At 34.4% G+C, this 25,659-nt stretch overlaps 2 protein-coding genes, 1 non-coding gene and 1 pseudogene across 3 annotated transcripts; 2 read left to right on the forward strand and 2 right to left on the reverse strand.

Moving 5' to 3' along the window:
- The first annotated feature begins 615 nt into the window (after window positions 1–615).
- LOC106131231 (brain tumor protein) lies at window positions 616–9,915 on the forward strand. Its single transcript, XM_013330248.2, has 9 exons — window positions 616–956; window positions 2,522–2,692; window positions 2,767–2,911; window positions 3,003–4,398; window positions 4,512–4,783; window positions 4,879–5,067; window positions 5,586–5,754; window positions 6,038–6,270; window positions 6,732–9,915. The coding sequence occupies exons 2-9, from the start codon at window positions 2,580–2,582 to the stop codon at window positions 6,834–6,836; spliced, it is 2,622 nt and encodes an 873-aa protein (XP_013185702.2). The 5' UTR covers window positions 616–956; window positions 2,522–2,579; the 3' UTR covers window positions 6,837–9,915.
- Window positions 9,916–10,000: 85 nt separating this feature from the next.
- Window positions 10,001–19,577, reverse strand: LOC106131232 (N-acetylglucosamine-6-phosphate deacetylase). Its single transcript, XM_013330249.2, has 6 exons — window positions 19,274–19,577; window positions 18,924–19,198; window positions 16,417–16,635; window positions 15,809–15,944; window positions 15,373–15,549; window positions 10,001–14,846 (listed from the first exon to the last, which is right to left on the reverse strand). The coding sequence occupies exons 1-6, from the start codon at window positions 19,566–19,568 to the stop codon at window positions 14,656–14,658; spliced, it is 1,293 nt and encodes a 430-aa protein (XP_013185703.2). The 5' UTR covers window positions 19,569–19,577; the 3' UTR covers window positions 10,001–14,655.
- Window positions 19,578–20,116: 539 nt separating this feature from the next.
- Window positions 20,117–22,015, forward strand: LOC106139095 (uncharacterized). Its single transcript, XR_009656920.1, has 2 exons — window positions 20,117–20,560; window positions 20,851–22,015. It is a non-coding gene; the product is annotated as an uncharacterized LOC106139095 (transcript).
- On the reverse strand, window positions 21,262–24,405 carry LOC132901853 (uncharacterized; annotated as a pseudogene).
- Window positions 24,406–25,659: the final 1,254 nt, after the last annotated feature.

Below are 25,659 nucleotides of genomic sequence, written 5' to 3' on the forward strand. Positions count from 1 at the left end.
TTTGGATTTTGATTTATTCGTGTTTGTATGAATTTGTAGAGTGTTGATTTTAAACAGGATGAAACTGACTTCAATAAAACAATGTAAAGCTAAAAATAATTGAAAATTAAACCAACTACACATACCTACATAATTTTTAAGAGCCGGTTCCCATAAAAAAAATACTGTAAAGTGTATCAGTAATTGGCACATAAGTTTAATAAGTACCTACGTCTATTGTTTTGGTATTACATATTTGTATTTATCGAGCACCAACTCCAAAATTGATGTATGTAGGCAGGTTAAGTACCAACCCACTTATTGCTTAGGTATGGTGCAATTTCATGCAATTTTCAGATCAGGCAAGCATAGCTGTGAGCAATAGCTATTAATACTTACGTTATTGAAATGCCATAGGAAAATTCATTTAATACTATACATGTATTATATGACATTGTAATTATATATTTTTAGTTCTTTTAGTCCGTGAAGCCTATAACCACCGGACGATCAAGAGGCTTTTAACTACACCTTTTTTAATTATAATAACTATTTCAGAGTTCATGAGAGAACAGAAATAAACATCCATCCATAGCCACATACTTCGGGTTAAAATAACCATTGACAAAAGACATGATGTAATGATTAAGGTTATGGGTGAGATATTACTTGGCAACTTACACTGTAACATTTTTTCATCTGGTCATACTGTTTAAACTCGCTCGCAACCCCAACGAACTTGAACGAACGCAGAAAATCAATACACCGTGATGTATTCGTCTTTTTAAAATGAGAACGTGACAAAATATTAATAAAATTCATCGAAGAAACCATTTTTATTTTAAAAAGTATCTGTTGAGGTTTGATGCTCATTTTTTATTTATTTACAAAGTGATGGATATTGTCATAGTTACGGCGTGGTAGACCATTCTGCGCGTCTGATTAACTGCTTTTTCTGCAAATTATAATTGTTAAAGGTAAGTAAGTTTAAGGTAATTCTTATAATCTACAAAAAAATTGTTTTGACTCTCGCATTTGAACACAAATCGCAAAAAAATTGTTAACGGACAATCGACCTTCGCCATTGTCTGCATGGTGCATTGCGCTTAAGTAGGTACATAACTAATCTGTATTTGCTACATATATCTATTTTATGTTACAATCCTTTTCATAGTAGGTACTTTTTATGAAGAATAGAAAAGAAGAATAATGCTTTTAACCTCTATTCAATATGCTTCAATCTTTTTAACAATTTGGGTGTACCCTAGGAATTTTGTCCCTTTATTATTCACCTACTTGGTACCTACCTACAATAGCTTGTGATTTGCCGGCTACATGCTCTTAACACTTCATACATTCTTTAGAAATTTTGCTGAGAACTCACGTCAAATCAATAATTTTGGTCATCAATTTTTTATTCTAAGTTTAAATTGGGCTTGCCCAGAAATTTGGCATATTTATTATACTTCTCCATTCTTCTGGTGTTTGTCCCGGTTACATCTTCATTTCTCTCGAGGAGAGCTCAGTGTGCACTTTTTGACCATTATCCAGGATTGGGTGAGTCAGGTTTTAACACAATGCCACTCCCATCTGATCTCTGCAACTTTTGCAAGGGGACCTAACCAACATTCAGGCAAATGAATGTATAAACATGATCCAATGATCATGTTTATACATTAAGTTGCCTGAATGTGCAGGTTACCACATGATGTTTTCTGTAAGAGCTTTGGTATGTTCTCAAATTAATGTATATGTATATATAATTTAATTTACGATATGAACCTCTTGCCTCAAAGTGCATTACTTATGCAATAGCCAAGCATGTTAACCAGTCAACCACAATGCTCCAATAAATTATTATACATAGTAATTTGCATATTTATTATTATTTGATGTTGAACTTGGTGTTTTTATAGAGAAGTCCTTAAAGCCCTGAAAGAATATTCTTAAAATTACAATTATTTTCTTAAGGAGAGTGTAACTGGGAACAAAGAGAAAGATCATAAATTAAACATAAAGTTTGTACTTTGTTTAAGTATCACTAGTCCCATGGGACAATTCAATGGGATTAGCGGTATAGACTAGCTTTGAGTGGGTACCCAATCATAGAATTATCCTGCTGCTTCATAGCACGATGGTTCTCCTATGGGGGATTAATTTCAATTGATCAATGCCCCAGCAAGGTGTTATTAACGATTTAATTATTTAGGCTTTCATTTCCTGTGAACTAATTTGTTGTTATTATTGTTCTTTACAAAGCCTCTTTATTAGATGTAATTCACTTTTTAACAGTTAACCAAAGATTAGTTATTTGTTGTCTTTCTAATATAAAAACATCAAAATTTGTAAACATTTCATAAAGTAGATAGGTGTTTCAAGTGTGTGTGACAATTAAATTATTATTTTTAGATATTTGTTGAGTAAGGTCAAGGATTATACATTATACACCAAATAAATAATATAAAAACGTCAAAATTTCAGAACATTTCATAAAGTAGATAGGTGTTTCAAGTGTGTGTGACAATTAAATTATTATTTTCAGATATTTGTTGAGTAAGGTCAAGGATTATACATTATACACCAAATAATTATAAGTTAAAATGGAAGAAATGAATGGAGAGCTCTATGGGGATGGTTTAGTTAGTCTGGGAGATGAGGGTTCACTCGAGTCAACCGATAGTGGGAAACAGGAGCAAAATTGTAATATTTGCGAGTAAGTACCAGTTGATATTAATGTATGTTGAGAGGAATATGATATTTTATTACATTTTCATCTTATTATTACAGCAATAAGTTATGCAGTCCTCGCGTATTGTCATGCCTTCATGTTTTCTGTGAAGCTTGCATTGACAAGTTGATGGTTAATGAAGCTGGAGATTCTTTAAAATATGATCTGGCCGTGGAGTGCCCTCTATGCAAACAGGAAACAAAGGTATTTACACAAAAATATATTATTTTCATTTAATTTTTCCATTACAGTATAAAAAGAATAATTGAATTATCATCAATATTAATTATTTTAGATACCTGGTGGTGGAGCTGTATCACTTCCAACTGATTATCTCATCACCAATATCCTGGATGTGTCCTCTATGGATCAATCAGTTGTATGTACTTGTTGCAAGAGTAAGGAACCTGCTGTTGCCAGGTGCACAGATTGTTCCCATTTCCTATGTTCCAACTGCAACTCTGCACATGAGTTCATGAGATGTTTTGAGAATCATCGTGTGGTACCATTTGATGCCCTAAGGTCCTCTAAAGAAAAAGCTGCTGTACACAAGCCAATTTTTTGCAATCGACATGTTGGAGAAAGCTTGAAATTTTATTGTTGTGAGTGTGAAGTCGGTGCTTGTTCTGAATGTCTAACTGTTGAACATAAAGTTGGGGAACACCGTTGCGAGAGGATTGTTGATGCTGAACCCAACTTACGTGCTGAGCTACGCAACTTTATTGTGGAAGCGAATGCTCGTGCCGTCGCTGCCGGCAGTGCCTCTGCGAAACTTGATGACGCTCTAGGAGATTTGCAACGCCAACGTGATGATGCTGAAGCTGTCATCAATGAAGCATTCCAAGCTTATAAATCTGCTTTAGAAAGACGACGGGAAAAGGCACTTGAAGAACTGGAACGTTTGCATAAGGAAAGGGAGCTGAAAGTAATGGATTTGTTTGATCGTGTCGATAAAACTGTTCAACGCATCGATTGCGCTTGCAAGTTCGCAGCTAGACTACTTCGTCGCGGTGATGGTACTGAAATAGTGATGCTGAAAAAAACTGTTGCTTCACAATTTGCTCGCTTGTTGGAAGGAGCACCAGAGTTCGACGTTGATTATTCCCTTGAGTTTACCACCAAGATGGATAAATTTGATGCCATTACTGAGGAAACATTTGGTGTTTTTCGTACTGAAGCTACCAAAGCTGAAGAACGGAAGCGCGCTAGTGAATCTTCCGCTATAGTTTCTGTCGCATCTAATGCTCACTCCCCAGCCGTCTCTGTGACAAATGCTCCCGTCTTTGATGACTTCCCACCCTTGGGGAATGTCCGCCGCGTTACGGGCGTGACTGGCGTCGGAGCTATTGTAGGAGTGCCTGGTGGAGTACCTGCGATCGGCGTTCCAGTAGTTGGTGCAGTGCCGGGAGTCGGACCTGTTACCAATCCTAGTGTGATTCAGGGGGTGGTCAATGTGAACAGCGCTTCAGGAGTAGGGGGCGTGACGGGCGTAGGCGGTGTGCCTGCTCTGCCTTCCATGGTAGAATATAACCTTCAGCAACTTGCTAGCATTGCTGAGAAGGATGTACCGCCAACTCAACATGCCTCTCCGGCTCCTTCATTCACCCTTGCTGAATTGCTGGCTGGAGATCTTAACTCTCCTCAAGCATACAACAACTTGCAAGCACTTGCTAAACTAGGATTAAATACCGGTAAGTGCACAGTTCTGTAAAAGAATTCAATTATTTTTTTCTTTGTATTAACAAAGATAAATTTTAAAATATTTGTTTTGTGCCTGTAATTGAAGGATGATCTAATTTTGCAGAAGTCAATGGATTTGGCGGAGTAGGAGGCATAAGCGGCGTTGGCCCACGTGGTGTTTCACCAGGCAGGCCTTTGTTAACGGCAGCAGAAGAAGCTGCCCTAGTGGCACCGCCGGCGCCTCTAGTTCGCGCCACCAAAGCTACGCCCATGCACATAAGGTTCAAGTTCGGCCAACTCGGCGGTGGCAAGGGCCAATTCAATTCGCCGCACGGATTCTGTCTAGGAAATGATGAGGATATAATAGTTGCTGATACTAACAATCACCGTATTACTGTGAGCTTTTCGTTTATATTTATTTTTGTTTTTCTATTCTAACAAATTGTTTGGAGGAATATATTATTTAAAAAAAAATATTATTTTTCTTTTAGGTATTCGACAAATCTGGTAACTACAAGTTTCATTTTGGCGTGGCTGGCAAGGAGGAGGGCCAGTTGTGGTACCCACGTAAAGTAGCGGTGGTCCGTGCCACCGGAAAGTTTGTTGTATGCGACCGCGGAAATGAGAGGTCGCGCATGCAAATATTCACCAAAAACGGACACTTTTTGAAGAAAATCGCCGTAAGTTTAATCCTCGCTTTTGTCAGTCTTTTAACATAGGAAGAAACAAACAGAAACTAAGTTATATTACAGTTTTACATCCCCTCGAATCGAAAAGAAGTAGTTTTATATAATTTACTAGCTGTGCCCGCGACTTCGACCGCGTGGAATAGTTATTTTGGGCATCATTGAAGCCCTCAAGGATGTATAATTTTCCCCGTTTTATTTTCACATTTTCCATTATTCCTTCGCTTCTAAAAATTGCCTAAAGCAGCGTGAAGTAATATAGCCTAAAGCCTTCTTCGATAATTCGATAAATGGTCTATTCAACGCAAAAAGAATTTTTCAATTCGAACCTGTAGTTCCTGAGATTAGTGCATTCAAACAACTCCATTTTACCTTAAACCAACTTTGAGACACCTTTAAGACTTAGCAATATTTTATGTTTTTGCTTCTTCTTTACAACAATTTTGTTTTTATATGTCTGGTCAATATTATAGGTTATAAATATATATATTACAGAAAAATATTTGTTCCAGGTGCGATTTATCGATATAGTCGCTGGGTTGGCCGTGACTGCTGAAGGACTTATCGTCGCGGTGGACAGTGTCACGCCAACAGTTTTCATTTTGTCTGAGGAAGGTGACCTCATGAGCTGGTTTGACTGCAGCGAGTGCATGAGGGAGCCGTCGGACATTGCTATCAGTGGTAAGCGGCGAAATCTTGTGAACTTTTTGTTAAAAATCTTCAGTAAGTGGACCTTGGGCTATACTACGCCCACAGTTTTAATTCTCTCTGAGGAAGGTGAGCTCATAATCTGGATTGACTGTAAGTGCATGAGGATTTTAAATATTAAAATGAGTTTTAACGCAGGTAAAAACAGGCTTTGAATATCGCCTAGAAGGGTTAAATAAATAGAAAAATGTTATAGGTACAAAATAATTATGTCTTAAGAATCAGAAAAATGATTAAGAACGTCTTTTTATTACAGGAAAAGAATTCTATGTGTGCGATTTCAAGGGGCACTGCGTGGTTGTGTTCGACGACGAGGGCCGATTCCTTCGTCGTATAGGCTGCGAGAACGTCACTAACTTCCCCAATGGAATAGACGTGTCCGACGCCGGGGACGTACTCATTGGGGATTCCCACGGGAACAAGTTTCATGTAGCTGTGTTCTCCCGTGACGGAGTGTTGGTCACTGAATTTGAGTGCCCCTATGTCAAGGTATTTATTTTTTCTTAAGGTGATTGAAATATCTTACATGCAATCATTATTTATATTTCATAATGTAAATTTTACCATGGCCATACGGTTTCCAGTAGAGTAGAATAACATTTAATCTCTATGTGTTAGAGGCGACTAAAGGACAAAACTAGTACATGAAAATTCCATGCAGGCAGCTTTTGATTGTACATATTCTTCAATTAAGAACATTTTGATGACAAATACGTTTAGGCTAGTGGACACCAGGCCCTTTAGCATTGAACAAGACAGGAGGGTGCAACTGAGAACACGCAAAAAAGAGAGATGACATAGGTGTTTTTAGATTTTAATTGTTAATTTAGTAAATCAAATTATATAAATGTGGCGTGGTACTCATACAAAATAAAATCTGATCACTTTGCCACCCACACATTTACATAAGATTATTTCAGTGGCACCAATAAGTATATTGTATTGTGCAGGTTTCCCGTTGTTGCGGTTTGAAGATAACATCTGAAGGTTACATTGTCACTCTGGCTAAGAATAATCATCATGTTCTAGTCCTCAACACCCTTTACATTGTCTGAGGAGCAACTCGATGGCTGTAAGTCTGCATACTACAAGATCTCACATTTATTCCCTATATTTTATATTTAATTGCTGATTTTACAAAGCTTAAAATTTTTTTGCTAAACCAGTATTTGACTTTTTTTCTTTATTTTATTTTAAATTCAATGTAAGTCTTGAGTTTTAACACTCTAACCATGTGCAGTGAACCTCGGCACAGATCATCTGCTTCATTGTTTTCCAGTTTTGTTGCATTTTAGAAGCAACAAAGTGTCACTGCTTATGGATAGATCTTGAAGTCATTGTTTCCAAAGTACTGAATTATTTTGTATTTTTGGTTTTTTTCATCTTTTTTTTTCATTTTATATGGTTGCATTTAGTTATTAGTTATGAGAAATCCAAAGTTTAGTGTTAATTAATATTCATCTTCTTGTATTTGTAGTAATATGTATGTATGTCCAGACTATCATTAAATGGAAAATTTTTAAATTATTTGGTTTTGGATGAATAGTTTTTGGTCCTTAATGAATGGTGTTTACAGTATTCATAATCTTAAAATAGAAATTTGTGCATGCACACCATTTGATCATAGTAAAGCTAACTGTTAAACCTTATTTTATGTAAGTGTGCCATTCAACGAGAAATATTTTTTTGTACTTAGAAAGTAATTAATCTTTGGTTTGATGGCTAAATTATTCGGTGGTATTGTTGGTGCAAACATTCGATTTTATATAAATTTCTTATTAAAGGTCATTTACATCTCACTTTCTTTAGTCTCTAGAAGACAGTTGGTAAATTATTTTAATGATTGACATGAGCATTAATTTAGCTTCTTAATTTTTAATGTTCTTAAATCTCAGTAGAATGGTAGACCTACATTTTTTTATTAAACTATTCAGGACCTTAAACTCTTATCCAACAAGATGACCTGAAACCTGTATTTACATACATATTGACTGGGCTGTTATATTTCGTTTTCAAAATTTAGCAGCTGGTATGGTTCCTAGTTCGAGTGAAGTTTTAAACATGTCAATTAGGGGACTGCGTGGGTGTGTCGCCTCGAATCTATATCGTTTGTTGCTAGGACTTAACCAAAATAAGTATCTCATTTCAAAACTATAGACCATTATTACAACACTCAGTTGCTTGATAGAGTACTAATAGAACGCACAATTTGAGTTTTGTAACAAAATTAAGACCAAAGGAGGCGACACTAATAAAACGTGCCATCTAGTTTAGGTTAATCTCGTATACAATATTATATATTGTCCGTTAAAATATATTTACCATTTACAGAATTCTTGTGTCTATACAAAATGTTTTTCATGTACTCTTGTTTTGAGAGCCTATTACATATAAAATTTTTCGTGAGTAGGCTATTACGATATACATGTAGATGTTTGGTTCATTATAAATTTATCTTAATGGTGAACCACAGTGCTCTATTATTGGAAAGCAGGAGTTAATTAAAACTTTGCAATAATTTTGTACAATATAACTGGGATAGTTAATGAAGTATATTATAAACATTTATGGTATGCAGCATTTTCATGTATACAGAACAATGATACGGGTATTTCTTTTATGGCGCCTTTATTATTGGCAAATAATCCGGTTGTTTTATATACATCACGCATCACTCATGAAACGTTGATATTATAGAACCGCAAATAACATTTCTATTACATTCTAATGATGGATTGTAGGATAATTGGTTCATGAAACTATTTGTCACAAAAGCTGGAAATAGTTTGGTAATAATATATTTTATTGAATTTTATGATAAGATTCATTGTCCGACGCTTTAAGACTGTTTAACACATTTTCAATTTACTGTATACATGAATCTGGTGTCAAAATGTAATTTTATTTGTATCTATGAGAGGTGGACTATCGTATTTTGTCGCCTAAAAGTTACCTATATTTATATATATTTTTATAACTATCCACTTTTAATATTCAAAATTAAATTTATAATTTTTAGATTATAATCTATTGTACGAAAAATTAAATGATCTGCGGTTCACATTTTGCGATACGATCATTAGATTTTCATCCAAAAAGTATGGCCCATTGTATCATTTAATGACTTGGGACTTTCGGCAAGTAGACACATCGATAATAATATGGTAAAATACGTCTATTACATTATATACACAAGTAATGGTCATACAATATTTATCTATTTCAAAATTCACCATTTATCCAAGAATTTTATAGTCTTCCAAATATAAATTAGGCTTTTTTCGGCAAATTATCTACTCAAATTACAAATGCATAAATGAAATTCATGCGGTACACATTATTTATTTTCTTTTTAAATATGTATTATTTTACTTTTAAACAGGACATTAAATACTAAAATTATTTATATAAATATATTTATAGATGACCATTATTTTGTTTTGCAAAAAGATACATGATATATTATAGTACTTAACCCAGACCACCTAAAATTAGTGTGATATTTTATTGATATCTTATTAATTTTTCATAAATATATTAAGCTCTCTAAATTGTATTACTGCATGAAATTGTAACTGATAATCTCTTATGTGTACGAGATATATACCTTGGAAACTGTGAAGGTGATCATTGATATAAAAGGTAAGTTGAAATGTAGTGAAATTGAAAAATAATTGAAGACTTTATATGGTTACTCAAATATTGCGAAGTGAGTAAATGTCTAGTCCAATCAAATATTAAAAGTTTATTGGATCAAAGCTCGTATAATCTAGATCGCATGGACTCTTTCACTGCTTTTCATTTTTTTTTCTTATTAATGATCATCTTTGTAATCTGAAAATGTTTCGTTAACATAATCGAGCCATATTATTATCATTATTTATCGTCAATAATCGCAAACGTTAGCTTAAATAAATATGTGTACTTAATTAGTAAATAGGTATTTATTTGTTGTTGAAACAGTTTACAATATTCGATATCTTTGCAACATTTGATGTGATATGAGCAATAATAGAGACAATGAACCAACAATTTAAGACTTGGACTCAATATATGAAAGACACACAAGAAGCCGCAGTGGCGATGGCGGTCGTATAAGAGCCAGTGATAACTTGAACATAGACATTTTGAGTCTGAATCCTCTATTGATTAGTGAGTAACTTTTGGGTTTATTTTTCATATTGTTTTTAAGTTATTTGTTTCAGGATTTTTGTCCCGATAGCATTAGGGAATTTTATTTTCTTTATTTTAACTAGGTTTAAAATAACGAGTCTACATACCCCTCGCGGATGAGTAGGTGTGATTAATACTCTCATTTTGTCATTTTACTTTTTTGTTTAATTATATGTTCCGGGCCTATATTTGAATAGTATTTTTGGCCAGTGTGTTTAGGCCTTTAGAGTTACGAATTTTTACTGCCAAATTATTTTCTTACGATATTTGTGCATGCACATAGTAATTATTTTATTGTATGATATTTGTAAATTAGTCACTAATTGTTGCCAATTTTTTTTGTTTTATTATTATTAATATTCAGGGTTTAATACGATAATGTTCATTTTTAATTTGTTGTCATTGATTAAAATTATTGTGTGTTAGTGAAGTAAAATTAACCGAAATAGAACTTATTATTGCCCCAAAGGGAGCGTTTGACGCTATTAATAAAAATGCTTTAGGGTTGCATAAAAATATTTAAAAAAGTGGTGTGATAAGTTTTGGATAATTTTACAAATTATACTATTTTATGTGTGAATTCCAATATTAATATAAATTTAAAAGTTGAAATGTCATTATATTAAATTGTATTTAAATTTTCCAACCATTTGCAATGACATTGATATTCTGTCTTATATTTTAAAAGTATTATTATAGTTTATATAATTAACTCTTTGATGTTTCGTGATATATATTTGACAATGTTTCCTTTGTTCTTGCCATATATCTTATGTAGGAGTCAGCGTAGATTTTTTGTAGGTCTAGTATTTTAAATTTGGTATACACAACATAACAGTATCACAAGTTTGCCTATATGGTGGTGTTGTTTAGAGATGTTTATTAGTGGTTGGCGCAGGCGCGGCGGTTATTCGCCGCGGCTGCTTGGCTGTATATTCTTGCCCTAGCAAGTAAGCACTTTGTCATGGGATAGTGGCAGGTCAAATGGTATTTATTGTCCATTGACATTACTCGATAATAATTGTATCATTAGAGTACATTACAGTAGCCTTTTCTCGGGAATCTTAAAGTTACCTATATACACATAAAAGCAATTTTGGTAAATATATTTCTCTTGAATCTATATTCCCTTATGTATCCAGCAATAAATTACTTCAGTAGTTGTGTAGTATCACTTTATATGGCGTTGAATATTGGTGCTTCCTCGGTGGCCAATGGTGATTGTGCGGGTTGGGTGTGGCAGCGGGTATGAATGAGTCGAGGAGGCGTCACGCCGGCGCCAGGTAACGTGATAGTCGTAGGGTTCGCAGCGCACAAGGTGAGCTCTAATGTTACCCTCCCTATTGGAGGTGGGCGTATTGCCTATGTTGTGGCACCAAGCACAGCTAGTTGGTTCCGGTGGAGTGTTGTGGCATTATGTATTAAATTCTTAAACACTTCATATTTTATGGTAATTTGGTGGGAATAATTTTTCTTTAATATTTTTGAAGATAATTCCAATAATACAGCATGCTCAAATAATTGATTTTCTTTTATCCACCTAAAATTTGGTCTCCACTCTTCTTAAAACAACATAAATAATATAAGGTTGTGAGCTCTATTCCCATTGGAATTTTAAGCCACATGTGTGCTTGTGCAATAAATATCACAGTTTGGATCTAGGCTTTTAAATTATTATAGATTATATACATTGTTGAGCTGATATAAAAATTTAATATATTATTATACCTTTTAAATATTGTTAAAGAATTCTAATTGCATTCCACATCTTAGAGTGAACGAATTTGAGACGACCGTTTTTGTCTACATTATACAAGTTATTTTTTTTTACAATTGTAGGATTATTAGCAGTTGCCAATGTTTTTCCTTTAGTCAGTAAAAGTACAAACGTTTTAATATACAATTCTTGGTATTTACGTATTGTAGTGATCTTATTTTTAATTGATTCTATAACTATAAGCATAATTTTTTCACATAGCGGCCATTTAGATATTCCTCATCTCACAAATTATTCAGTAAAAAAACAAAACATATCATACCAAATCAATTTGGTTTTCATATAAATTGTCTGCAACTCCCGTGCCCTTCTCAACTGTGGTCAAATGGCTATTTCTTGTTTGTTTTCAAATTAGATATAAGTTTCTACTAGATTACACCTTATTAAGTTTCTTGTCATCTTTATGTTGAAATGTGAAAATTATTGTAATGTTTCGTGTGAATGGTGCATGTTCCAAATGCAAATTTTAATTTTGATCCAAAGATTCATTTATTTTTTATTATTATAATTTAATTATTATCGCGATACAAAAATGACATTTGTGGAGTGTGCATTGGTATTTGATACTAGGATTAACATTTTTCGTAGAGTTGGTGCAGCCGAGCAAATCTCTACTTCTTATATTCTCTTAGGAATATATTGCTCAATAATTTAATTCTGTTGAAAAGTATTTTAAACTTAGGAATAGTCCACACGGATGTGTTTAGTATGACTGTGGACTTTGCGACACGAAATTATATCTAACAGACAATACCCTCCGTAAAGATTTGAAACATAGTAAACGTTGAAGTTTTATTAGATGTAGTGTTTTGCCTTCACGGCAGCTGGCAGCGTGCCACGACCGCAAGCTGCAGGGGCTGGCAATGCAGCACACGGCCGGCGGCACTTGGGCGCTGTCTTCACCCCGCTTTGCTACTTGTAGTTACTCTTTTATTTCCACACATATCTTTGAATCGAGTATACCACCGTCATTAATGCAAAGGCAGAAACGATAATGTGCCGCCGACCTTGTGTGATGGTGTTGTCTGAACGATTGTGTATATACTCGCCCCACAGTCAACGAAAATTGTTATGTAATCCATACAGGAGTCTCTGCTGCATTGTGCCTAGATCTTAGAAGTTAATGGTATCAAGGTAGAGTTAATCTCAAATATTTTGGCTCTTTGAATATTCCATGATATTATTTTGTTTTTCATGAAAATGTATTTACATTATATACATACATACTTAGTAATATTATTGTATACATGAATATACATTGCGTGGTTTGTAATTTGATGTTTAATTTTATTTTAAAATAAGATGCCCAACTGGTTATGCCTGTCCACGATGGTAAGGAAATTGAGTGATTAATACACAATTGGTCATCGAATACCAGTAATTTATTTGTGGGCAGAAGTATTACTTTTTCTTTTTAACTGGTTGCACATCTTACTTTGACCAATATCATGCACTGCTGAAGTAACTTGAGAATTTGCCAAGTTGTCTCTCTGTGTGACGGCCAGTGCAAGTTTTCACGTGACCTTAGCGGGTATTTCTTAATAATTATAAGTTTATTATCGTGTACTGTGGCCAGGATAACAACAGCACAGAGCAGTGTATTTTAGAGCCTGCCTAAAATATATTTTTGTCATGAGTTTATTTAGGTATATACATGTTATTATTCACATATTACAGTTTCTCAATATTAGCTTGTATTTTAATTAAGAAATAATCATATTTAACATTGCCAGGTGATCAGCAACCTGCACTTTAATATTTTTGGAAACTATTGAACTTAAATTGTACTGACTTTATAAATATATTTACTTCAATAAAGATTTTCCATGCCACTAAATACGTGTTTTATTTATTGAAACGATTTGTTAAACAACAATTAAATTTATTAAATAAGCTCATATACATAATAAAATAATGCATAAATAGAATGATTTTTCACATTTCTTAGCGCATCTTGGTGCTATGAGTATGAATTACCTTTCAGTACAAAAAATATAAGTACGGTGGGCCACAATTTTAAGGTCCCTGAGATACAAAAGTTGTGTAAGTACTTTTTTCTATGTGGCCCACTACACATTCACTTCTAATTGGTAGTTAACCTCCATATAAAGGGAAAATTAAAACTAATAGGACTTTTGAGATTATAATATTCCATGTATCCCACTTGTCCCATAATGGTAATGGGACTTTTGGGAGTAACTAGTCCCATCCACAAGAGACTATTTGGTTTGTGTCAATAGTTCCATGGGACTACTGGGATAAAAGTGTCTCACTTGTTTCGCCATAGAACTACTCAATAGGACTAGAAGGATAGACCGTTAATTTTCAAGATATAAAATCAATACTTTAAAAAATTAGCTTTTATATGATACTGTGAAAGGGCACTCTAAGACTGGGATGGTTTGCGAGCGACTTGTGAAAGCCTGCATGTACCCACCTTGTATATTGTTCACTAGTAGCTTGAGTCATTTATATTTTGTTCGATTTAGGCTAGGAATAGCTGCCAAGACAGAATCGCTTTACAACATTTACTTTATGGCAGAATTTGTACAATCATGTTAAATTCCTCTACAACCACTTGCTTATTTATTGGTTTCTACGGTATTTGTAGAACTTATTGATTATTAGTAGACTGGCAAGTAAAAAATTGAAAAAGAAATGAGATAAATGGAAGAAGCTCCACTTAACTCCAAGAGTTAGCTCTTAAATTTAAAAAAGTAGAGAACGCCTTACTTTTTCACCTACATAGATATGTTACAAATTATTTCGCTCTGAAAGTAGCGGTAGCGGTCTGGAGCGGCCCTGAATACTTTACAAAGATCCACCAATGGATTTCGATGATAGATTTACATAGTATGTATTTTACACCGAATGTATTGATAAATTTATTAATTTGCCGTACATATGATCTCATAGTAAAAAAATTATTTACTAATCTTTACACTATAAACTTGTTCACCGGCTATCCAGGTGGACAGTACTTTCAAAGTATTGGGCTCCATGATAATGAAGTCTGCGTCATAACCGAAGTCTATTTTTCCTTTCTTATTGTCTATGCCAAGGGCTCGAGCGGGGTGAAGAGACGCCGCCTCTAATGCGTACTCTGTTGAGCATTCTGCAAGTATAAAATTTGGTTTTCATTGGCTTAGGGTAAATCATTTTTCTTTGGCATAGGATCGTTATTTGGTAGGTTATTTCCCGTTTGGGACTAGTGGGATGTTCCATTATGTCAACACACGATTTTGCCGCAATACTTCCATGGTGCAAGTGCACTTACATTTTCGTTCTCAAAGACCTATTTTCGTTATTAAAGTTTGGCCACTTAACTCCATGGGGAGACGAGAGTCAACAGGAAGGTTGCTAGCGCATCGCCTAAAAGTATGCAAAATTTCTTGCCGAATGTCTTTTGACTTTTACAAGCTGGGCGGGAAGGGCTATCAGAAACTATGTTCCTATCTTCGTTAACAAAATGGAAGCGATCTGGTAGGTTTAAAAATGAATGAATCGGAGCTGCACTATTTCACATAGTACATATGTCAGTTCCGGTGATACTCGCCATCATAGCCTGAGGCCTGATCCGATGGTTTAATGGTTTTCACATAGTTCAAAACCGTTATAACACATTTGATAAGGATTTGTACCTATACATTTCTTGAAGGTCTGCACACATTGGTCTAGCGCCGCCGTACTTCCGCATAGCACATCAGTTCCGGTGATAAACGCCCGTCCGTCTTTCACCGTTACAGCCTGAGGACCTATACGGTAATTGCCATCCGGTAGGTCCAATGCTGCTACTGCATCGCTCACCAGGACCAATCCTGAAATTTTATGGAAATGGGATAAACTATTTAAAACAAAGTTTATTATCCTAGAAATAAAAATTTTACTCATAATACTTCCTTAACTTCTTCTGTGCCTAATTTTATTAACATTATTATTCCTGTTATAATAATAAAATTGATGGATGAAATGATTGTGCACAGTATCTGCCCGATATTCAGATTTACATACATACATATGGTCACGTCTACATAACATGCAAAGAAGCCTGTTAAATAACAACAAATTTATTAATACCTTCAGGGTTGGCTCTACATGCTATTCGAAGTGCCGCTGGATGTGTGTGAGTGCCGTCTGATATAAGCCCGTAATAAACTTGCTTCTCTGTGTTAGACGCCAACAAGCCCACTAATCCTGGATCACGGTGGTGAAACTGAAAAAAAAATAACATATTTCTATACCTTCCTTCATCTTGGCTTTGCGCTAGTTCCCTTTTGGAAAATTACTAGGGTCCTTATAATATTGGAGTATATGTATGTCTCCTAGATGAGGTTTCTTCAAAATAAATATTATACATCAATCAATAGAATATATGTATTACCACTATTAATAATAAAAAAAACAATGAATGTGATACATACATACAGTCACGTTTATATCCCTTGTAGGGTAGACAGAACCAAAGGCCACATTCAGCTGTATGACTTTATGATGGTATTGAGATTAAAATAATGACAGGTTGCTAGCCCATTGCTTACAAGAGGAACCCTAAGTTTATAAGCCTATCCCTAAATTGCCTTTTACAATGTCCATGGGAAAAAATGGAGTGATCCTGTTCTACATAAAGTGCCGGGAACCACATGCATTTACAATAGAGATAGAATACATTCCTAGTTAATACTTACCGGGAGCATAGCATTAAACAAATGTGTGATCATATTAGCACCATGTCTGATCGCCTCTTCACCTTGTGCTAGTCCAGCAGTGGAGTGACCAAGGGCCACCTTTATTCCATGTTTAGTTAAGTCCTTTATAGCTTCGATTGCACCAGGTAATTCTGGGGCGAGGGTCACAATAACAACATTGTCTAATGATCCGTAAACTTGACACATAGTTTCTATACCCTGCAAGTAAATGAAGAAACATGATGTGGCTATGGACTTTAGGGGCTGTCATTTTTCATAAACAAAAGATTGTGAAATTATTGTATTAATATTTATTGATACTGTCTATTTTTGAAATCTTGATAACATTTGCATTGCTGTTGCATTATTGCATGTGGCAACTATTGTTTTCCTGCGCACTCAATATTGCTGAATTCATTCTCAAGTGTTTGGCAAGATTAATAAAAGATATAATTAATAAACTTGAGTGTATGGGTATAAGAGGGGTTGTACTGAACTTGTTTCGAAGTTATCTCAATAACCGATCCCAGTATGTCATTATAAACGGAACCACAAGCAGGGAAGAGTCTGTAAATTATGGGGTTCCCCAAGGTAGTGTGCTAGGACCTACCTTATTTCTCATATATGTGAACGATCTCTGCGAAATGTCCTTGCCTAACTGTAAAATTATAACCTATGCTGATGACACTGCGTTACTCGTTAATGGCCGTGAATGGAACGATGTAAAAGAGCATGCCGAAACCGCCCTACAAGTTATTTCCTCCTGGTTAAAGTCTAATTATCTAGCACTCAATCTATCCAAAACCAAGTTTATTCCCTTTGCACCCCATGTTCCCTCTCAATCAGCGCTATCCTTCTCAATAATCCTACATACATGCTCTGAGCATCCCAATTTTTTGTCAGATTGTAATTGTACTCCAATTGAGCGTGTCTCCTCTATTAAATATCTAGGTGTAATTATAGATAGTGACATTAACTGGAAACTGCACATTGATTCTGTCACTTCTCGAATCAGAAAGCTCATGTTTGTCTTTAAAAGACTCAGGTCAATCTCTGATTTCCATACAATGAAAATTGTCTATTATGCCCTTGCTCAGTCTATTCTGTCGTATGGAATTATAGCCTGGGGCAGTTCTGCGAAAACCCACATGTTCAGGCTGGAGAGAGCTCAGAGAGCTCTTCTGAAAGTAATTACGAATAATCCAGTTCGCTTCCCTACAAATGAATTGTATTCATTATGCAGAGTACTTACAGTTCGACAGCTTTACGTTCTACAGACTGTTCTATATAAACATTCACAACTAGCCTATGACCCCACAATCTGTCATAATAAGCGTAGATCAGACAAAGTCTGCCGAATCGAAATACGACGTACTACCTTAGCTGCTCAACATTTTTACTACATTAGCTCTACTTTGTATAATAGAATAAATAAACTACTTAATATATATCCGCTTACATCTTACAAATGCAGGGTTACATGCACTGAATGGCTCATGCAACTATCTTACGATGATACGGAAAGTCTTATAAAAGTCGGCGAATAACAAAAATTTCTTTTACGTTAAATATTCTCATGATTGAATATCCTCTAGACGTTTCAAATCGCAATACAGCCTTACATACTTCCTCTCTATACCTACACCAACACAAACACGTTTTCCACACAACACACTAACAAAACACATTTGCACCCAATACATATATTAAACATCAAATCTTTTTTTTTTTTTTCCTTCTCTTTTGTTGTAATAAATGGATTAGGTGCTAAGATTAAGATTAAGGAAACACATTATATAAATGTTTTCTGGAGGTGGGCGTTGAGATCTGCGACACAGTTTCATAATTTTTCATACTTAAAACCATCCTTATTGCTTAAGGGTGTGGCCAGCCAACAGTCCCAAAACTGGAAGGTAGCCTTCTAGACTTGCTGGCTCAATGATAGAATTTGAGATTTAGAAGAGCTACTTTAGAACACTTGAAAAAAATAAATTTAAAAATCTGTAATTACGAACAAACAAGTCTGATAAAACATAAGTGGACACAAACATGACCCATTTGTTCATACATATGTCTACAATAATGGCTGTATTGATAACAAGTTCAATAACCTCAATAAGGGCTTGCAAGTGGGTCAGTGATAAACAAATGTTGAAACAATATAAAAAGTTAATTAACTATAAATTAAAGCTGGAATGGGATTGCAGGATGATTATTTTTGCCTGCTATACTTACATTGCCTGTAACAATTCAATTATTTAATATGTCATATTAATTTTTATATAATAATACATTTAAGTAGGGTTAAGAAAATAATAACAAGAAACTCATAGTATTATATATGTATAGATATACTTTTTATTCATATAGAATACTTGGTATATTATAGCTAAAAAACGAAAAACCCAACTAGTAAAAACATTATAGATGAATATTTGGGAAGTTGATGCCTGAAATTCTCTTCACTTTTGTAGAGTATGTTAAAAAAAATTATTTATGAAAATTACCTTCTCAGGGGTTTTAATGTATTCATCCAAATGTGCACCTTTTTTTGCCAAACTTATAAATGGGCCTTCCAGATGCACTCCAAGTACTGAGGCACCATGCTTGCCTCCCTGTGATTTTTTAATTTGTGGCAAAATTTGATGATACTTTTTTGGATGTGAAGTTACCAAGGTAGGGCAAAATGACGTTACGCCATGTTCCAGTAACTTTTTAGCCACTTTGTCTATTCCATTTTGGACATTATCGGAATCATATGAAAAATCAACACCACAACCACCTGGAAAACCATGTTTGTACGTTAGAAAATGTATTGGGAACTTTAAAGAGTTCGGAGAACTGATACTAAACTTACCATTGATTTGGATGTCAATGAACCCGGGTGCAATAAGCAAGTTGTCGCAATTTACTGTTATGTCTGCTTCAAGTTGTTCCACATAAAATATTTGTTCAGGATTTTCAATTATACCATCTCTTATCCACAAATCCTCTTTAATTATTTTACCACTTCTAAGAATATAACAATTGTGGAATCTAGTTATACTTGATTTAGATTTCATGCTTTCAAAAAGTTTTAAAAATAATAATAAATAAAAGAAATAATCACAACACAACACACTACTACTCAATTCGACTCGACGCGGGAACATAAAAAATGAAACTTTGATTGGTAGCACTTTATGACAGTGACAGTATTATCGTGCGATAATGACGCAATACGAATCGATTGCGGTAATTTACTAATCGGATGTGGAATCGATTTTCAACCGACTTTAATAAAGGAGGTCTCAATTCGACTCCATGTAGTGTTAAGGGTTCTGTTGTCGTCAAATTGGCATAAACGGAGCCCTTAACATTTCATCCTGTCCGTCTGTTCGAACTTATAAACATCCATGAAACATAGCTATTTTACTTGGGGACTTTGCGCAGATACCTACTTTATGGTTGAAATAAAATTGGGTCATAATTAGTTAACACCACAGAACATAGAGAGTTAACACCAACGATATATTAAATAACACGTCAGCGAAAGTCACTTTTTTCGAATTTGCTAAATTCATGTAGGGGTGGTGGCTGCAGAACAGGACTGAATTTATTTGTAACACAAAAAAAAAATACAAAAAATGTCTCTTTTACTGTCTTTCTATTGTCTATCAATGAACTTAAGAATAGGCCTGTAGACAGTAATTAAGAACCAAGGATTAACTGTTATTAGGTGATACATTATGTAATGTAAGTTCATAAAATTAACTCTGTTTCTAATATTTCCATAGGATTAATATTATTTTCAATAAAATAATTCTTCAATAATCAGCAATCAGCCATGTTGATTGAAACACCAATCAGAGCGCATTACGTCACGCCTCAGTCAACAACCGCCAAAGTTCGCGAAGTTCTATACGTTCTCTTGCTGTTTTCGTACATTTTATTAGAATCTGTTGTTTTTGTTCATTTAAATTAATTAATCGTAGTTATTTTGTGATTTAAAATAGTAGCTGCAGTAATAATACACCATGGAACCAGGTTTCATCAAAGCAAATAGCTCCAATTTGCCCAGAGTTGATTTGTTAATGTTGGGAGATTTTCTCGCTTCAAATAAAGTCTTTTGTTCCTCTGAATTCCGAAATGTGAAAGCTTCCTTGTAAGTACATTATTTTTATCTTTAATTCTAGGTATAATTTAGTTTAACTTACGCAAGTCTCATTATCTAACATTGTCAGATTGTCATATGTTAATTTTGAGGTTAGCTTCTTATATACATATTACAAATAACGTTCTCTTACTGTTTTTACAACTTAGAAATATGTGTCGCCTTAATCTGCAAGCATTTACTGTATTAAATATGAAACTATATCACATCTACGCAAATAAATTGAACGTATTTATTCTTTGTTTACTTATTATTATACTAATATTTTTTATTTATTTCAGGTCTTCACGGCCATCATATGGGGATGATGCAATCAGTTATGTTCAAGTATAGAATGACAGAAATATTTGCACTGTGAAATGTAAAATTTGCCCAGAACACAAAGTTCATGCTAAGCTGTATTCAGTTACATTGATTGTTGATAAGGATGAAGAAAAAGTTATATCAGTGCAATGCCATGATTGTGTAGCTGCTCAAGGAGGCTGCAAACATGCCATTGCTTTACTTATGTGGGTTCATCGTAGGAGTGAGGAGCCATCATGTACAGAAGTGCAGTGTTATTGGAAAAAATCCAAACTATCCAGAGTAGGCACAGCTATCAAGTATATTACAGTAAAGAACTTGGCTAATAGTAATGGTAGTTCCATCATACCATCAAATTCCACAGTTTTACAAATTTTTTTAGAAGAAAGCCAAAAGAAAAATCTTGAAAGATGTGAGCTGTTGAAGTTTCAAGCAGGTTATACTTGTGATGAGCTACTTAGTGTTTCCATGCATCACCTTGTACTACAGTTTAAGGAAAAATGTTGCAACACATTTTTACAACAAATTAATATAAATAACAATATCCTAATTGAAATTGAAAAGAAGACCAGAGATCAGCATGCAAATAGCCTTTGGTATGAATTAAGATATGGCCGGATTACAGCCTCTAGGGCTTATGATGTCAGCCATTGCCAGACAAGTGACGGAGCCCTAATTTCTCTTATTATGGGGGGAAAAATCCCAGACACGGCTGCCATGAAGCGAGGGAGAGACTTGGAAAATAAAGTGCGAGATTCAGTGAGCAGAAAACTTAAGAAAATAATAAACAGTTGTGGACTCTTCATATCCCAAACCTATCCAATGTTAGCTGGTTCGCCAGATGGTGTATGTGAAGACTGTATTGTTGAAATTAAGTGTCCCATGACCGAACAAACCTTTGTCAAGTATATAAAAAACGGACAACCAACAAAAAAATGCTACATGCAGATACAAGTGCAAATGTATTTGACAGGACTTAAAAAGTGTTATTTTTGTGTAGCGGATCCTAACTTTTCAACAAATTCTAATGTTGAAATTGTATGTGTTACATTCAACGAAGACTTTATATTAGAAAATATTAAAAGTTTAGTTACATTTTGGGAAACCTATGTGTATCCTTTATTGTACAGAAGTATTGAATAATAAATAAAATTACTGAAATTTCTTGTTATTATTTATTTATTCTCAATTATTTTATGAGCGAATCTTGTAAGTTAATTAAACCGCAAGCTATAGTTATTACATCATCAAGTACTTTCACTAAGCCTAAATTAAGACAAGCATGAGGTTTTAACATACTGTACTCCCGTAAACGTCTGATGACCCGCTCAATATGAATCCGAAGGCTTGCAATTTGCTTAGTTTCCTTAGCTTCAGCCTTAGAAAATTTAGTACCAGACTGAACACTTGGTGGTCTAACTAATACCATCCCCCTCTGGCGTAAGTAGACTTCCACATGTTTGAACCCCCGGTCAGCCATGACACACATACCCTGTTGTAAACACTTTACAAAGTCACAGGTTTCAACCAGGCATGTATCTGTTATACGTCCTCCATAACCAGGGGAAATAAAATTGACCAGGCCATTGGGAGTACAAGAAACAAGATATTTTATAGTGTTAGCCTTTTTATAATCAGACCATGTCAAAGCTTGATTCACTGCCTTCGATGGCTTTTGTATCTCAATCTCTAAACAGTCTATTATACAGCTTACTTTATGAAATCGGTGCCTGAAGGCCATAGGTAAATTCTTTTTAATTAATTCAATATCTAATGTAACAATGAATGGGCGAATCACACTAGCTAATATCGGTATATTTTTAGAGAATATTCTGCTAGCATAAGTAGCATCCATGGCAAACTCATCAGCAAGTTCACGGAATGAATTATTCAATCTAATTTTTTTTAGACACAGTAAAATATGATTAATTGGGATACTTGTTTGTTTTTCAATAATATTTAGTAAGTGGTAACAATTTTTCGGAATTCCAATGTAAAAACGTGGATTGTTCATGATTTTCTTCAATGTAGATTCCAAAATTTTTATAGTTTCCTGTTTTTTGTCTTCTTCTAAAAGTTCACTGCAATCAGAAGCCGATTCCATTTCAAAAGATTTTGTTGATGGCGATGAACCTGGATGAGTTCTTCTTTTTTAAATATTCTTCTCATTACATTTACATTGTGGCTAGATGGATTATTTTTAGCAAAGTGTTTGATTTTAAATGGAGATGTAGCAGCAGAAATCAGGTGTGGCTTCAGCGGAGATGTCATCTTTGTAACTGATTGGCATTGTGTTTGCAAAGCTTTACTTCTGAATGGTCTTGTTAAGTGCACTTGAATAGATTTATTTATCATTTTTGGTTTTTCTGTGATTTGTTCCAGCTCTTCCAAATTATGTTGACCTGTAAACAATTAATGAAATGATTTAATAATGCTATAAAAGATTGTAATAAATTTTATGTAATTTTGAATTAATTTAAAACCATTTCCTTAGCATGATAGCCAAGTTGTGGCACATGTTTTAATGTAATAAACCTTACTTATTGTTATGTTATAGTATTTTATTGAAGCAATAAACTTAATAAATATCATGAAAATAAAAGTTAAGAATCATCCAAATAAATTAGGTATAAAGGTAATATGTATGTTATTGTTATCCTAGTCATAATAACATAAAGTAGGTACCTATTAAATAAGACAAACTACATAACCAGATGATGGGTAGGTACATACCTGAACTTCCAGTTTCAATTTCATCAACATGTTCTGCAACATTATTGCTTTTTTGTTTTTTGAGTATATAGGGTCGTTCTTCTGTATTCGATCGCTTCCTACTAGGTTGACATTCGAATTTACTGGGCATACAACCAGGTTTCATCCTAACTTGCGAAACATAACCCATTATTCTATATTGCATATAATTTTCCATGTCATTTGGCATCTGGAAGGAAAATAAATTGCCTTTTAAAATTGACAACAAGAGCGTCTTGTACGATTGAAATAAACAATTTCCTTCTCTTATTTGATACATTAGGATATAGGTAACTATTTATGCATGTATCTAATGATTAATTTATACTTACGTCAAAGTGGTCCTCACAGAAATAAATTGAAGATTTGGTGACTACTTTGGTTGGGTCTCGACGTGCAAGCCGGAGCCACATATATCTCAGTTTTTTCTTGTTTGGTACATACACAAACAATTTATCCGGTGTGGATTTTGATGTGTTTTTGCACAAAGGAACTGCACACCACTTATAAACTTTATCATTCATATTTGAATCACAAAACAGATATTTTTTCTCAGATCACTATAGTTCGTACGCTCAGCTGTTGCTTGCTAACTGAGGCGTGACGTCATAAGCATCGGCCATGACACTTGGAGCGTTTTGGCGCTCACTCGGAGTACGGCACAAAAAAAGACGAAAATATTATTTATAACGGAATTCTGTACTGAAATATTATATTTTTCGCTATTATTACATATATATCTAGCGAATAAAAGTCAATTTCAAAATTTGTCTACACGCCTATTATATTTTTTGCATGTATGTATGTATGTAACGCGATAACTTTTAAACCGTTGATGTGATTGTGATAAAATTTAAAATGCATAGTATAAGATCTGTCTAAGAATTTTAAAGTTTGTAGAGCATCACAATTGGTATTGATAATAATAATGTATTTTTGAACTACAAAGTTTGTAGGTAGGGGTGCGAAAGGAACGCGAAGCCTCACGCAATTTTTAAAATGGTGTTGGCACTGTGTGCCGTGGTAACGTGTGGTTTCAGTGAGAGTATTTGTGGCCTACCTGTAGGTTGTCGGATTACTTGGTTTAATTTTCCTACTACGAGTAACAGTTTATTTTAGAAGCATGAGATCTTATAAACAATGTGAAATTATTTTCCTGATTACATAGCTACGTGGTAAAGTTAGAATAAATGCCAAATAAAATATGAAGACTGGGTAAAGTTTGTATGTGTATTAGAATTTGGTTTCCTGATCTACATTATGTAACCTCAGTTCGGGTCAGTTTTAAGTCTCATCTCATCGCTATCACCATGTACCGATAGGGTATATAATAAAGAGTGATTTATTTAAGTCGTGTGGTTCCCGGCATTAATAGATAAAAGAATAGGGCTACTCCATGACTTTCCCCCTGTCTTTGTTACCTTTTAAAGGCTTATAAACATGCGATTAATTTTTTAGGCGATGGGCTACCAATCTGTCACATTTTGACTCTTAATTCAGCTGGACAAGGCCTATCAGTCTTTCCAAGACTATTGGCTCTGTCTATCCCGCAAGGGACATAGACGTGATTATGTGTTTGTTTTTTTTTATGTATTTCATCGCTGATTGACCGAGCGAGCATAGCGATTGTGGTCTAAATAATCAACTTGGGCGAAAATACATTTTTGGTATGTATGTATGTAATGCAATAACTTTCAACCGTTGTTGGTTTGATTTTGATGAAATTTAGAATGTGTGTAGAATCAGTCAATAGAATTTTAAGGTTTTAAGAGCATCAAAATCGGTAGAGAAGTTTTGGAGATGACGTCGAAATCGACGAGCTTGCATGAAAAGATTTACGAATGTGGACGAAGTGATAGAAGCTTGAAGTGATCGTGGAAATGGAAAGATATAGTCTTTGCCAGCCCTCTGGGAAAGAGATGTGATTTTAAGTATGTATCTTTAAATTTGAATAGTGCTTATGACTCCCAGTTCTTCAAGCATCGTCTTGCTTCTTGCGCTGCGTCCTCACCTCGATGGAGAGTAGCCTGAGGTGC

Source organism: Amyelois transitella, chromosome 6, assembly GCF_032362555.1.
Source record: "Amyelois transitella isolate CPQ chromosome 6, ilAmyTran1.1, whole genome shotgun sequence".
Lineage (NCBI taxonomy): Eukaryota > Metazoa > Arthropoda > Insecta > Lepidoptera > Pyralidae > Amyelois > Amyelois transitella.

Bases quoted from the DNA above. Each gene is read 5' to 3' on its own strand.
- LOC106131231 (XM_013330248.2), top strand. From the start codon at position 2,580: ATGGAAGAAATGAATGGAGAGCTCTATGGGGATGGTTTAGTTAGTCTG. The intron at 2,912-3,002 runs GTATTTACACAA...TAATTATTTTAG, and splicing joins TATGCAAACAGGAAACAAAG to ATACCTGGTGGTGGAGCTGT. The intron at 6,271-6,731 runs GTATTTATTTTT...TGTATTGTGCAG, and splicing joins TTGAGTGCCCCTATGTCAAG to GTTTCCCGTTGTTGCGGTTT.
- LOC106131232 (XM_013330249.2), bottom strand. From the start codon at position 19,568: ATGTTCCCGCGTCGAGTCGAATTGAGTAGTAGTGTGTTGTGTTGTGAT. The intron at 19,199-19,273 runs GTAAGTTTAGTA...ATGGTTTTCCAG, and splicing joins CATTGACATCCAAATCAATG to GTGGTTGTGGTGTTGATTTT. The intron at 16,636-18,923 runs GTAATTTTCATA...ATTTACTTGCAG, and splicing joins ACATTAAAACCCCTGAGAAG to GGTATAGAAACTATGTGTCA.